Source organism: Vanacampus margaritifer, chromosome 20, assembly GCF_051991255.1.
Source record: "Vanacampus margaritifer isolate UIUO_Vmar chromosome 20, RoL_Vmar_1.0, whole genome shotgun sequence".
Classification (NCBI taxonomy): Eukaryota; Metazoa; Chordata; class Actinopteri; order Syngnathiformes; family Syngnathidae; genus Vanacampus; species Vanacampus margaritifer.
In genome coordinates this window covers 14,399,079-14,414,364 of record NC_135451.1, presented here as the reverse complement: position 1 = coordinate 14,414,364, position 15,286 = coordinate 14,399,079, and the positions used below count along the sequence as shown (strand labels likewise).

The following is a 15,286-nucleotide window of genomic DNA, read 5'->3' as shown; positions in this document are numbered from 1 at the left end:
CGGGATTGCTTCCGCCTCAGTGTGTTTGCGCTAGTGGGTGCTAGCATGTGCTTGGCACAGGGAGGAATCCTTGGCACCAGGCAGAGGGGGAGAGAGCGAGGGAAAAAAAACAACTCCCATTCGGCCAGCTCGTCCGCCGGACTTGGCCCCGGTGCAACTCGGCCCCGCGGCGTCCAAAATAACAACCTGGCGGCAGGCAGGCAGGCATGGCCGAGGTAGCTGCAGTATGCGCGGCAATGCCCGTTTTCTCACCCTCTCGTCATGAAGCCGCCGGAATGCCAGGCGTCACTTTCGGGTGCGTTTTGGTTTGTATGCACTTTTTTTTTTTTTTTGCCAGGATTTATAACTCAAAGGCGCTCTGCTGAGTCAGCCGTGTTCCTGGACTGACCCGCGTCGTCGTCACGTCATTTCTTCTTTTTTGTTTTTCTTCCTGGCCACTGCAGGGGGTCTCGCTCAACTGAACCATGTTCTCGGTGTCCTCTTTCCATACTGCACTAATGAGATATAGCTCCATGTGAATATTATCCATAAATCAACACGCCGTCTGCTCATGTCCTATTCCGGACTTGATGAAAAATGTACTCGGTGCTCGGCATAACATGGCCCTTATTTGCTCTTCTGAACTTGTTTACCGAATTTGAAGTAGACATGTTTTTTTTCAGGGCCGATTATTAGTAGTCAAGAAGGCCAATAACCGATATTTGGAGCCGATATTCATTTTTTTTCTATTCTGTATTGAACTGTCTAAGTTAAGACGTATGTTTATTGAACAACTTTTCAAAATGTAGAAGTTTTTTTGGTTTTTTTTTAACATACGACAACAAAATGTTCAGAGAGCTCCCAAGGTTATCAGTACGTCTTAAACAGTCAAATGGTAAAGTAAAAAACCATAGCTTTCTATAGTTTTCTACAGTAAATAATTATTTTTCCCAAATTTAAAAATACATTAAATCTTATTTAAAAGATGTTTACAGACAGTTTTTACTTGTTTAAAAATAAAAAAAATAATAAAAAATAAAAAAAGAGACATGTTGAAATTTTGGAAAAGTTTATTTACAGTAAAAAAAAAACGCCAGGGAACTATTTACTTGCTTAGTTTTTAATTAGCTCAACATATGCTCATGCAATTTTTGTTATCATTTTCAAACAAATCTGTCAATCCTTTTTATGTTTAAAATTAAAAGAAAAAGTTGCTTTTTTTGAGACGAATATTTTCTCTTTTACCGCAAATGAACATCGGCTTGAAATATCGGTTATCGGCTTCCTTGACTACTAATAATCAGTATCGGCCTTGGAAAAAAAACATATTGAAAAGTGAAATCCAACTGAAGTGTGCCTAGGCAGTCATTCAGTAGCAGAGCATGCGTAACACACTGGTCACTGCTGCAGGCAGATATCTACCGTTGAAAATCGGTTATTTCCCAAAAAGAAAAGACCCAAAAAAAACCCGACAAAGTACCACATTGACTGTGATCGCTTTGCCCCGTAAAAGGTTAAATAGTCTTAGTCATCGGGACTACCTGACCTGCTTGTCACTCTGTTTCAGAATGGGACTTACTAGAGTTAAATGGCAAGAGAGAGAAAGAGTTGCTGTGCTTTTTTTTTTTTTTTTTTTTTTTTCCTTTTCTCCCCCCTCCTTCCACTGTCTGGTCCAATTACATGTTCCTCTGTCAGGTCCTAATCAGCTCATGCCAGGGGTTATAAAGTCATGCCCTAAAATGTTGTCCTCGCCACGTTAAAGCGTAAAGCCACCAACTACCTCCAACTAAAAAAATGTTTACAATCGCGTCCCACTCTTGAGGATCGGCTCAGGCTTTATAGCTAATAAAGTCAGTGACATAGTTGTGTCAGCTGACGCCTCCCAACCCCCCACGCCCGCCACTGTACAGCCTCGGGCCTCGACTGGGACTCATTCCATGCAAACTGTGACAGGCATTAAATGGCGGCCGGCGTGTAAACGGTGCGCAAGAGCGCTGCAGTCGAGGCGCTGACTGGTCACAAGACGAGCCGCCACTTCCTGTATTTGGACTTTTATTGACCGAGACTTAACATTTGGATCTGCTGTGACGTGTTTGTTTGCCGTTAGACGAGAAGGAGCGAAGATGTCGACCGCTACGCTAGCTCTCATGAACAGGATTGCGTTAAACTCGGGTGCCGGCGCTATATTGACTTGATACCGCACACAACTGGCGTCGACTGCCACTGAGGTCACCGCCGAAGCAGCTGCCATCGGAGCAACAGATGTGCCGGCACCTGGCACGAGTCGGTGTCTCCCATCAGAGGCGGCCGTTGAAATCCGCTGGCGTGGCGTCAACGCGTTTATAAATACCTTCCAGTGAGCGCGTCGGGAGCGCCGGGTGTTATCAAGAATGCGCCTCTGAGTTTGTTAGGCCCCGGGAGACAAAGTTCGGTTGAAATTCAGAGCTGAAAGACTTGTTTGTCGAGCTTTTTCACCTCCAACACCCCCCCCCCCCCCCTCCGTGTTTACACATGCAGATAACAGTGTGGTGAGCGCAGCCGGGTACTTGAACCACTATAGTTATTTTTTTTGTCTTGTTTTTTTTTTTTTCATTCATTTGTCATTCAGGACATTTACGATTTTAATCTATTTTAATCTTAAGAAACCCAGCAAAAGTTTATTGAAAGGTCTCATTTATTCAAAAATAATTCCTGTGCAAAATGTTCAGACAACAATAATGTATACTGATTCTAAATCATTTTTAACATAAACTTGACATTCACAGTTAGCAAAATTACAACTCACAAGAACATCTGGATCTAACAACAGTTTTTAATAATCCAGAAGACAAAATTCAATTTCACGATTTAGCAAATTTTGAACGATTTGATTTCCAAAATGACGATTAATCGAATTAATTTGATTTATTGCCCAGCCCTAGTACGACATCAATCACCCTTTTTTTAAATCACTATTCAAATACAAAGTACGAAATAAACAGCAATCACTGGTTAACTCATTCGCTCCCAAAAACGTATAATGTTCTATTTTAAATTTTTTAAGTGTCCCAAAGACATATTTATACGTTTTTTTTTATGCTAGAGCATACAGAAGACTTTGATGCAGCCTCTGAACTGCAGACAACGGCTGAAGCAATGGTAGTAATTACAAAAACGGCAGCAGAGTATAAGAGATCAACCAGGGCTGTTTTGAAAACAAGCTGATTTACCCACAGTTCTAAACAGATTCGTGAATAATGAAGAAACTTAGCTAAATTCTAATGCTAATTGCTGCAAAACAGAAACAGATAGAATTATACTTTTTTTTCCCTGATGAAAGAAGAGACGCTAATCTTTCTTTTGGTACGTTCCATGCTTTTTATAGCAATAAAACACAATATTCTGTGGGCCTTGCAAAATCTGTCAAAATCCAGTAAAACAGCCGGAAGTGAAGGGGCTTGCTTCAGTGAAAATGGCTGCCAGTGGATGAGTTCACAAACAGTAATCAGGGAGGAAAATGCTCTTTTGATACACTTTAGTGCAAAATTAAAATGAATCCAATTAATCGATTGAATAATTGGCATTTAAATATTTTGCGATAGTGATCAAAATTGGAAGAATTTTGCTTTAAAAAAAAAAAAAATGGGTAGAATGGTATGATGAGAATAGGAAAATTGTGGAAATAGGATAACGGTGGCCGAATCTATTTCAACCGCTACTAGCTAGCTAAGGTTTCATCCTTTGTTTTACATCTGAACAGGTTGCCCTCGTCAAAAAGAAGGAATTAATGATCGATCAATTCCAGTCATTGATCCGAGAACATTTGCCGGAGTGAATGCACGAAAAGCAGCCCCCCCCACCCCTCCGCCAGGCATCTTTGCAGTCGTTCCCTGCGTAAATTCAATCTTCTCTGAATTGCTGTTCATTTGTGGATCTTAATCAAACCTTTAAGTGTGACTCATCCCGAGCAATCAGATCAGGTGTTTTCATTCTTATTGAATTGAAGGCCATCAGTGGGCAATTCAGAAGGCACCCGGTCGGGGCTCCATTGGCGTTTAACCCCGCTCTGACCTGCTCACTTTCTGCCGCATGATCCTTTCACCCTCATTTTGTCCCGCCTGAACTCGATTAGCTTGCTCATTAGCATTGTTATCCCAAGATGGGCGTCAAAGCCTCGACGTTGACGTACGGCTGGCGGCTCCGACTCTCATTGTCATACTATTTCTTCTTCTCTTTTTTTTTTTTTTTTCACTTTCAAGCAGCGTAATCCCATCCGGCGTCTTAGTTTTAGAGTTTTTCTGGACACTACAAAATAATACCCTCTGCCTCTGATGCGACCTCCTCAAGATGAGTTGATTTAGTGTTTGTTTTTTTTCACACCCTCTCTTTGTCCTGCCACTCGATCCGCCGATCGGGCACGACGAGCACGTGACGGGCCTCAGAGCTCAGAGGAAATTCCTCCGCAGGATGAGAATTTTCACGCCTGGCAGGAAAGTGAAAAGAGGAAGGCTGAGAAATGCGGAATTATACGCGGGGTGTTACTTGATTAGTTGGCACAATAATAGTATCCGAAAGCCCCTGCGCGGCTCTCATATCCGTCACGAGTTGTTTTTTTTTTTTCTAATTATCTAAAGGAGAACATGACTTCTCCATGTGTCTAATTAATTGGGCTGCCGTGATTAGAAAGGCACACGCGGCGTAATTTTCAAGCCCTCCCGGGAGACGCGAAGACCCTGCAGACACTTTTACGCATTACAAAAACAGACAAGAAGAGGATGGCTGTAAGTTTCTGCCGCTAAATCTGTCTGATATCATCCCCCGTCTCTTATTTTCTGCAGCAGCCCATTCATTGTCTTGCATTTCTTTTAATTGCAATTTATTTCATTTTTCTGTTATTATTTATTTATTTTTCCTGGAGAGAGAAAAAAATTGCAAATTTTTTTTTTTAAGATGATAAACGTGTGGACTCAGCATCATTTTTCTTGTGCCTTTTCAGCTCGCAGAAGCGGACGATGCGTAGAGCTTTCCCCATGTTGTCGTCTTGCAGTGATGGCCTGAGGGACCCTGCGCACTGAAACCAAGGTGACGGACGGACGGGGTTCTGTTCTGGAAAACACAAGACATTTACAATCCAGTATTTATAGGTCATTTTTGATTGATTCAATTGTGCCTTCTTTGGTTGTCAGAAAAGACCACAAAGCTTTTCTTCTCCTTTCGCTTCTGGCTTGTCATTTTCGCTGTTGCGCAAGAGCGAGTCCGCAACGTTTTGCGCAGAAGCCCGTTTCTTAAAATCTCCCATCGCCACTCGGAAGGCTTCTGAGACATTTGGAGGTTGAATCGAGGACAATGTATTCTTGGAATTTCTTTTTAACGCTGTCTTCTTAAAAGAGGCAGATGGGATTTTTCTGTGAAGCCCGAAGAGCGGTGCCTAAAACTGCGACTATCAATGTTGCCCATTAGCATTGTTTGCAAGCGGACTTTCCGAATGCAAAAGGGTTCATTAATGATTAGTTTGACTGTAGATGAATTGAGTGAAATGTGCTATTTAGCTCTTTATTAGAGATCAGTAAGTTTTTGCCAAATGTATGAAAGTTTAAACGATTGGAAGTGCTTGCAAAAGTCAAGGTCAAAGGTCAAATGAAGTTCACCTGTTGGCAAGGTTTTAGTTAACGAAAGCTAACCAAATACCTAAAACTAAAATTCAAAAAATATTTTTGTTAACGAAATAAAATGAAAACTGATTTTTTTTTTTTTTTACGTTTACAAAACTAACTATAATTAGAGCAAAAATGACCTCCGTTTTAGTCTTTGGTAATTGTAATACATGAGCATTTGTTTTTGTTTTTAATGTGGTTTTAAGTATTTTTATTTCGATAGTAACCGGAATAAGGACGTTTGAAAGTGTGTCACTCAGAAATGACATCATCGAGCAGCAGCCAATAGAAAAGCCACATTCAGATGACGGCGTTCGGAGCTGACAATTTTTTTTATCCAATGGCTCGGCTTGCCTGCTTTTTAACTTTGTGACTCTAGGTAAGAAATCGTAACTTTTTTCCTTTTATAAAAAAAAAAAAAAAAAAACTAATAAATACTAAGAGAACTGCCATAAAAACGAACTAAATTTAATTTTCTAAATTTAAGTAAATAAAAAAACTCTAAAACTATAGTAGTGCATTTTAGGTACAGCCTGAATGAAGACTAAAGTTATTCATCTGGATTGTGCTCTTGTCTTTGTATCTTTCATCCCGATCCTCCTCTTCCTCTTCCTCGTCTATCCCTCGACCCCCCCCCCCCCCCGACCTTGCGTCGAAACATCTGCTTCAAGGTAACATCAGCTGACGGCAATGAAGAGACTTTCTCAGTTTTGCTCAAGTTAGTTTTGATACCCCACCCCCCCTCTGACATGGTGTCTGTGTGTTTTGGCTCTTGCCCCCCCCCCCCCCCAATACAAATATTTAGATGTAAAGCGAGAAGACGAGTCCCCTGGGCCTACCCCAGCGTTTTCTCCCAGAAGTATCTGGACGGAAATAACGTGTTTGAGCCCCTCCAAAAGTCATGTGACAGACGGATTAAATGTGTTTTCTGCGGTGCCCCCCCCATTATGATGTTGAGCTAGCTTCTTTTTTTTATGGCGTTCAATATGGCCGAGCTCTCAATTGTTTCCTCCTTTTCTTTTGCTCTACTACGAATTATACCGTGAGTTAGCTTGCCTCGAGGTTAGTTAGTGTGGTCGGATCAGCTGAATTTTTGGTTACAACGAAACTGTATCAAATGACAGTTGGCTAGAACTGAGAGCGTTATGGTATTGCGCACAATCGATATTATTTATTAATGATAATGCTTCACTCTGACCACTTTCTCAGAAAGGTCACGTAAGCTAACAGCCAGCTTGTACAGATATGATCTCGCGCAAGCACAGTGGGCGCATTCGGAAACGGATACGAGGCATACCCTGGCCGTAATAATCAATTTATTGATTATCTTGTTCCAGTCCCAGCCGATTAGCTGTCCTCCCCGGCAGGGTTATTTCACTCCTTCCAACGCGGAGCTTTTCTCCAAAAACGTCCATCCACATCCCAGCGCCATGCAGGATCATCAAAACGTCTCCGCTGAAATCCAAGCTCCTCGCCTGGCCGCTTGTCGTCTCGCTATCGCTAGACAGGACGGCTCCAGCCATGTCCTGGAGCGGCGGCGGCGGCTCTGGTGATACCTAAGATACGGTGGAAGCAATGACACGCGCCCGCCATCACGTCCTGCTTTTCAAAGTCGAGAGATGTTCTTGGCGGTCTGTCGAAGAAAATGACGAATACGAGTACGTACTCCGACATCCTTAAATCGGTGATTTCGTCTTTTCACATGGACTGAAAACGCAAGCGCTTCCAACAATACTTTGTTGAGTTGTTGACTCTCGAGGCACAAATCTGAAATTACCTAAACTTGTATTGATGGTTTATTTTCTTTTTTCTTTTCTTTTTTCTTCTGGAGAGCTCAGTATTGTTCATTCGGTAATTTTACCGATTTGACATGTCATCATCATTGCTCTCCCCTTTTTCTTTTTTTTGTATGTGGGTGTAAAACCTGTTAAAAAATCCCATACCGTTCACCGAAACCGAACCCTTCCAGCCAGAGCCGTGAGGCCGTCAGGAGACCCGAGGAAGGACCAAAGAAAAGAAAGTGGTTTCTTGTAGTCACCGGCGGACCCGATCGGCCCCGTGCAGACAGTCTGGCTGCTTTTTGTCATTGAGACGTGCCTCGCTCGTACGCGGGAGCCCCCTCGTATCGGTCTCAAACATACGGCGACCCGCCGTTACTGCCATGTCAAGGAGAAGACGACGAGGCACCCAATCATATCCAACCCCCGGCGGGACGGGGCGCAGCCAATCCGCGCCTGAAGTCCCCATGGTAACTTGGGCGACCAATAGGAAGAACTTGTGCCACTTAAGCCATTAAGACAGTTTAACAACCTGATATCTGCTGTCGTTATTTAAAAAAAAAAAAAAAAAAAAAAGCGAACGAACAAACTGAACATGGCGTTGAAGTCATTTGTCATCCACACCGTGCCCCTCTCGAGTGTCTAATCACCTTTTCCTACCTCCAAAGTAGGTCATTCTAGGCCAGAAGCCTGTTTTTTTTTTTTCTCTCTCTCTCTCCTAAGCTACGCTACATCTGCTCTATACTGTGCTGCTGCCGCTACTCTGACTGTCCTGCCTTATGTAATGAAGGAGGAGTCGGCGGGCAAGCATGTGCGCTTGTCATGTTTCCATGGCTGGAGTGGAACGCGACACGGCGTGCGTGCTGGGGAACGCCTTCTTTTCTCGCCTTGCATCAGACTATGGATTTGAGAGTTTGAAAAAAAAAAAAGTATAGGTGCTTTTGAAGTGAAGTAGAATTATGTGATCATGCAGCAGATAATGTTACCGCAAAGCTTAGCCGGGTTACCGGTTTGAAGATACGGTGCCGTTTGAAAAAGGGTCCATTTCAAAAACTTTATAGTCAGCAATGTAGTAGATTTATGTTTTGAACTCATAACATAGGAAAGAGGTGTCAGTTACTTAACGGTCAGGCTCGGGCCATTCATGAGGATTACTGTATGCTGACGTGCTAACGTGGCTAGCTTATGCGCTAGCGTCGGACTCTGCTGATCCTGAAAACTGAAGGAAAACCTCTTAATGCTCAGAACTTTAGTTTTTCCGCACTGGCGCCATAACAGAGGCCTGAATTGTAACTGTTTTTTTTTTTTTTTTTCTAGAGGCTGATATGCATTGAGGATGAGCGGCCTCGGGGAAAACTCGTCCGACCCTGCCAGGGCAGAGTCGCGAAAACGTAAAGAATGTTCCACTGAACTTCTTGGACCCAGGTAAGGCTGAACATGCTGTATATGCTGACACAATATATAGCTTAACTTCAGTTTTTTTTTTTTTTTATAGCCTAATAATTTCGACTTCTAAGTAGACAGTCCACTGATGATGCACATTCCTAAAAAGGAAAAAATAAGCTGTTTCAGGTGTTTCTAAATAAATGTGAATAATCTTGGAACATGTAATTCATTTCATTTGTTTAGTGCAAAAAGCAAAACAAGAAAGCAGTTTACCAAACGTGCACCGAAAAGTCATTTATTTTCCGTTTTTTAGACATAGAAAAAAAAAAATCCCTTTTGCAGGCACTTAATTAAGAATCCGATCCTTCCTCTTTTGATCCGCAGTCCCAAGCGAAGCAACGAGAAACGCAACCGCGAGCACGAGAACAAGTACATCGAGGAGCTCGCCGAGCTGATCTTCGCCAACTTCAACGACATCGACAACTTCAACGTCAAGCCCGACAAATGTGCCATCCTGAAGGAGACGGTGAAGCAGATCCGGCAAATCAAGGAGCAGGGTACGCACGCACGCACGCACGCACGCACCGAGCCAACACTGGCAAACGGGGCCTATTATTATCCGTCCATCCATTTTCTGTAGCGCTTGTCCTCATTAGTGTAAGGGGAGCTGGAGCCCCGACGCTTAAAGCAGACATTTAGGGGGCGAATTTTATGAAAAGGGGGCCTGGAAAGTTAAAGGGAAAAAAATAACCCTTGACACCAGCTTCGTTGATTAAAATAAAATTTGGTGATGTCAATTATAACAGGAGACGCAAAAATGTCTCAAGGACGACCAGTGCCTGATATTGAACATTAAAGCTACTACGGATTGACACTACTAATTTACTTAACTAATTGACATGAAATTGGGGTGACGTCTGTGATAAAATGTCAAGCCAAGAAGCGCATGTCATAAATTGAATCATTTTGGTTTTGGCAGCCATTTTGGGGGATGAATTCGATAGAAGAAGGTGCTTGGAAAGTTTGGAAGAAGAAAAAAAAACAAGCCACGGACACAATTTCCACTGATGGATGTGTGTTTTGGTGGACCAAATAATAATTGTTAGAAACAATAATCACCTCCAAGTGTGCTTTATTAACTTTTGGAAGCTGCCCTGCCCAATTTAATATTGTCCGAAACGGCATTCCGGTTGGTTCATGTTGCTCCCATCACTTCATCATCTAACGTGCATATCACACGCGAAAATTGATTTTCCTATTCAATAGTCAAAACTAATAGGAAAGTCTTCTAGGTCCAAATATAGTTTTTGAATTTCTCATGTTGCTGCAAAGGAGAGTATAGGATGGGTTGAGTAAATTTAGAGCCAGCTTGATGCGGTGTGGTCTAATTATACACGTGGACAGCGATGTCATCGTGTTTTATGGGACGGGAACTGTTATGTAACATGAGTAATATAATATAAATGGGGGGGAAAATAACCCTCCATTTTTGTACTGCTAGTTGAGTTACAAAGTCAATAATATTTGCACAGACAAGCCACGCAATGTTCAGACTTTTTATGACATTTTTTGATAATAGTCCTCAAATTGCCGCCAAAATGCATTTTTATGAACCGCATTTTACCAAAAAAAAAGTTCACCTCGAAACTGTCAATTTGCGTAATGTCGCAACGTCATGAGTACATCATTGCGCAACGCCACACAAACCCGCACATTCATCTCTTCGGCCGTTAATGATGTTTTGCATCGGTAGGGACCTCTCCGGGCCCAACCGGCGGCGGGGGGGGGGGGGGGGGGGGTCACATCACTCAATGCCAGCGGCCCCTCACAAGAAGAAGCGCGCCTCAGACGGGAGGGAGAGGAACCAATCGAAAAAGTCGCCTCTCTCGGGACGGATAAACATAATCCGTAAACAAGCGAGCGAGTGTGCACGCCGGCGTGGCTGTCTCTCGGCTAATGAAGGCAGCGAGTGTTGCGGGCAACAAGCGGCGGCAGTGTGACGGAAGCTGTCGAAGGTTGCGCTCCTTTAGGCGGTGTCAAAAGATATTGTTGGTCGCGACGCGTTAAGGTTCAGCGGGGGGAACAACAACTCTTTCAGTTATGCTATCGAAAAGATGACTTAGACAATAACCACAAATGCACATACATGACGATAAAGAGGAGTTGTGTAAGAGGAGAGTAAAACTACTCACTCTGTTCTCAAAATATATTCAACAATTATAATAAGTGTAAAATTGCACTTTTGTACATCGTAAGTCGCTAATATTGTCATTCATTGCAACTTCTTTTCCTTGTAATGGCACAATTTTAGCTATGCCGAATGAATGCGGTTTTCTTGTAATATTACGACTATATTCAAACAATATTGTCTTTTTTTCCCTAATTTTGCAACTTTATTTTCTTAGTATAACTTCATCTGATCAAAATTGTGGGGTTTTTTTTTCTCATAAATTCTGACTTTATTAACACATGACGACATCTTTTTCTCATATGACTTGTAACGACTATCTATACAAAAGTCATTTGTTTGAACTGTATTCACACAAAATGACATTTTTTACGACTTTAGTTTTGTAAATTACAACTTCCAAAATGTACTACTTTATTCATATAATATTGCATTATTTTTGGCTCATAGTTTGACTTTATCTACACTAAATTCAACAAATTATGTTTTATTCTCATAATATTGCAACTTAATTAACACAAAATGACAATTTCTGACAAATGTTATGGCTTTATTCACGTAATAATATTTACTCACGATTACAGTATGTCATTTTTGCTCTCATAGCGTTTCAGCCTGATTCACAATATGACAACATTTCTCTCTCTTACTATGACTTTATATTTCAAATATTACAGGTTCCTATCCTCTTTTTTTAATTGTAAAATTACAACTTTTTTCAGAGAAAGCAGCCGCCGCCAATGAGGAGGAGGTGCAGAAGGCGGACGTTTCGTCGACGGGCCAGAGCGTGATTGACAAGGATGCCCTGGGACCCATGATGTTGGAGGTGGGTCTCAAAAATGTTCAAATTTCAGCCACCAGATCGTTTTACTCATGAGTTCGAACAAATACGACCACGCTGTTGGTAGAGACCCCGGGGTGTAAATGGGCCGGCCCCAAAGTGTCTAGTATCTACACCCCCCCCCCCCTTTGATTGGCATCGCGCAGCGGCCCCGTCGTCCCGGCGGAGGAGCACTCGAGTGCTGACGTCTAAACGGGAACGAGAGCAACAGCCTGCCGCGGTGAATCACTCCATTCCGCCAACCTCTCTCGCTCTCCCTTCGTTTCACTTTTCTCTCACGTCGGCCTTCAGATATGTCCCGTTGAGGGCTATTTATAGCGCTCCTGGTCCGGCGTCACCAAATCGACACACTGACTCGTGGAGGCTAAATATAGCTTGTGTTCATTTAAAGGATGCACTATAGGCGAGAAAAGCACTCGCGCCCCTCCTGTGCTGCCTGACATACTTACTGTACTGGGAAACAAAATGGTCTCATTACAAGAACAAATGTCGTAATATACTTTTTTCTTGTAATAATGTGAGTTTCCTCACCGTAATGCAATTTTTTTCCCACATAATAATGCGACTTTTTTGTCCTCATAATGCATTTTTTACTAGAATATTATTTCTTGTAATGAAACATATCTTTTAACAATACCCCCCCCCCCCCCCAAAAAAAAAAAAATTAAAAAATTACGTGTTTTGTCGTGATAAGAGGACAATTTTTCCCTCGTAACAAAACTCAGTTTTTTTCTCAAAACTGTTTTTTTGTAATGTCTGTTTTCCTGGAATCATACAGGTTTTTTTTCTCATGAGAAAACTTTTTCTGGTAATATTGCTTTCATAATCCACCTTAATTTCTCATAATACAACTTTTTTTGGTGTTGTAATAAACCTTTTTTCGGGTGACAGCTTTGTTTCTCTTATTATAACTTTTTTTTCCCGTTTTTTTCCCACATAATAATGTGACTTTTTTGTCCTCATAATGCATTTTTTACTAGAATATTATTTCTTGTAATGAAACATATCTTTTAACAATAACCCCCCCCCCCCCCCCCAAAAAAAAAAATTGCGGCTTTTGTCGCAATAAGAGGACAATTTTTCCCTCGTAACAAAACTCAGGTTTTTTTTCAAAACTGTTTTTTGTAATGTCTGTTTTCCTGGAATCATACAGTTTTTTTTCTCATGAGAAAACTTTTTCTGGTAATATTGCTTTCATAATCCACCTTAATTTCTTATAGTACAACTTTTTTTGGTGTTGTAATAAACCTTTTTTCGGGTGACAGCTTTGTTTCTCTCATAATAACTTTTTTTTCACGTCAATAAAATATTATAACAATCCAACTTTATTTTCTTGTCATAATGCAATTTTTATTCTCGCAATTCTACAACTTTTTCTCGTATTTTAAAATGCAAACCTTTTTCAAACTTTTTTTTTTTGCTTTTAATAATATACATTTTCCTTGTGGCAATATCTTCTCTTTTTTGGGGGGTATAATTTCCTTTTTTTAAATCCTGATTTGTTCATTTCTTTCCCCCCACAATACAACTTTCTTCCCATGTAACAACTTTTTATGGTAATATTACAATAAGACAAAACTTTTTCCTGCAATACAAGATTTTCTGGTAATAAGACATTTTTTTTGCAACTTTTTTCTTGTAGGATTAGCGCCATTTAAAATTTTCGTGAAATTGTCAAGTGTGACGGTGGTCTTTTTTAAACCAGAGCACCTTTCATTAGCATATTGGCCCCGCAGTGTTACGCAAGCGCAGTCTGGAAGGAGGCTTGCTCCGTTTCTATGATGTGCCCTACTTGTCCGGCGCATGGCCTTTCTTCACACGGAATGCACATATTGCGCCACGATAGATGATCTCGACCGCCGCTCTATTTTCAGCTGGGCTAGATTTGGGGAAATGTCCGCAGACATTTTCCTGCATTAAAAATGTACGGACGCCCGTACAAAGCAATTAGTCTAATGGCGATTATTCTCGCCACAGAGGTGGAATAGAAAACACCTTCTCAGATTAACAAGCACCAGAATTCTTATCCACCCCCAACCCGCCCCACCCCATCGAAGGGCTGCGGGTGATTTGATGGCCTAATTGCCACCATCTTGTGCGTAATGGCTGACCTGGGGCTGTATTCTTTCAATTAAGAGCTACTCCTCTTCCTCTTCATTCACCGCGCTCATGCTTTTATACTGAGAAAGTGACGGATGGGCAAATGGACATGGCGTGATTGCGTAATTGTGCGGCCAAATTTGGCACAGCTCGTGTTTTGTCAATATGGCGGATTCGATCCGTATCACGATTCATAGGTCCCGATTCGATACCGATTAGTCCCGATAAAAATCTATAAATTTATTATTGCAATTTTTTTTTTACTCAAATTTAAAAAATGAGAATCTGTAAACTTGTACACTGTAAGATTTGTAAGAAAATATTAATCTGAAACTTCAGGCTTGTAACTGTGAGCCACTGTCTTTAATAAACAATCTGTTACGATCTGTTTCATGTTTAAACTGCATTGAAATAAAATATTAAGGCGTAATGTTCCATTAATATAACATTCTTCCATGCTTAATGTGTAAACCCTAACCCTCTAAGTAAGACGTTTTGTTGAATATTTCCATAAAAAATCGATTCGGCTGCGTATTGAGTCGATTCAAGAATTGCTTGCGATATATTGCCGAATCGAAAAAAGTTGTAATTTTACACAGTGATAACATTACAAGGCAAAAGTTTATTTCAATTTCACGTGAAGCCATACGATGAAAATTGTTGCAATATTGTAAGCGGAGAAAATTCTAATTTTATGTGAAAAGTCACTTAATATTCCCAGAACATAGTTGCATTTACAAGAATAAAGTGAGAAAAAAGCTGTAATTTTTATGAGAAAAAGTCCAAATTTTAGGGAGGTATTCATAACATTTCAGGTGAAGAAAAAAAAACAAAAAAAATCTGATAACAGAAATTATTTGCAATTACAAGAAAAGTTGCAATATGAGTGAACTTTTTTTTTTTTTTACTAAAAAGTGATTTCTTTATTTTGTCAATTTTTTTGAGGAAAAAAGTCATAATTTTACAATCAATGTGTGGTTAGGTGCTGCTGTTTTGGTTCACAACAGAGTTCAAACGGGCTCAGTTGTCAACTTGTCAACATTACTTGCCTTTTTGTTTCCCGATGGAAAACTCATTTAGGGAAATACAATACTTGTAGTTTTAAAAAAAAAAACGAACATCTTTTGACATGCCATCGTTGTCCTGTGCAGGCCCTGGATGGCTTCTTTTTCGTGGTGAACATGGAAGGCAACATCGTGTTCGTGTCTGAGAACGTGACGCAGTACCTGCACTACAACCAGGAGGAGCTGATGAACACCAGCGTCTACAGCGTGCTGCACGTCGGCGACCACGCCGAGTTCATCAAGAACCTGCTGCCCAAATCCCTCGGTGAGCCCACACGCCGCACACACTATCCGTGACGCTGCTGCGCCCATCGAGG

General features: G+C 41.3%; 1 protein-coding gene across 4 annotated transcripts in view; it reads left to right on the top strand.

Annotated features, from left to right (window-relative positions):
• ncoa2 (nuclear receptor coactivator 2) overlaps positions 1-15,286 on the top strand; it is a 43,025-nt gene that overhangs the window by 5,310 nt on the left and 22,429 nt on the right. For 3 of the 4 annotated variants that reach the window (XM_077554161.1, XM_077554164.1, XM_077554163.1), the window contains exons 2-6: positions 4,955-5,040; positions 8,708-8,815; positions 9,161-9,333; positions 11,687-11,790; positions 15,057-15,234. In XM_077554161.1, the coding sequence (XP_077410287.1) occupies positions 8,727-8,815; positions 9,161-9,333; positions 11,687-11,790; positions 15,057-15,234 (544 nt within the window). In that variant the 5' untranslated portion in view covers positions 4,955-5,040; positions 8,708-8,726. Of the gene's footprint in view, positions 1-3,899; positions 4,740-4,954; positions 5,041-8,707; positions 8,816-9,160; positions 9,334-11,686; positions 11,791-15,056; positions 15,235-15,286 lie in introns of those variants that run through there. The other variant, XM_077554162.1, reaches the window with a different exon arrangement.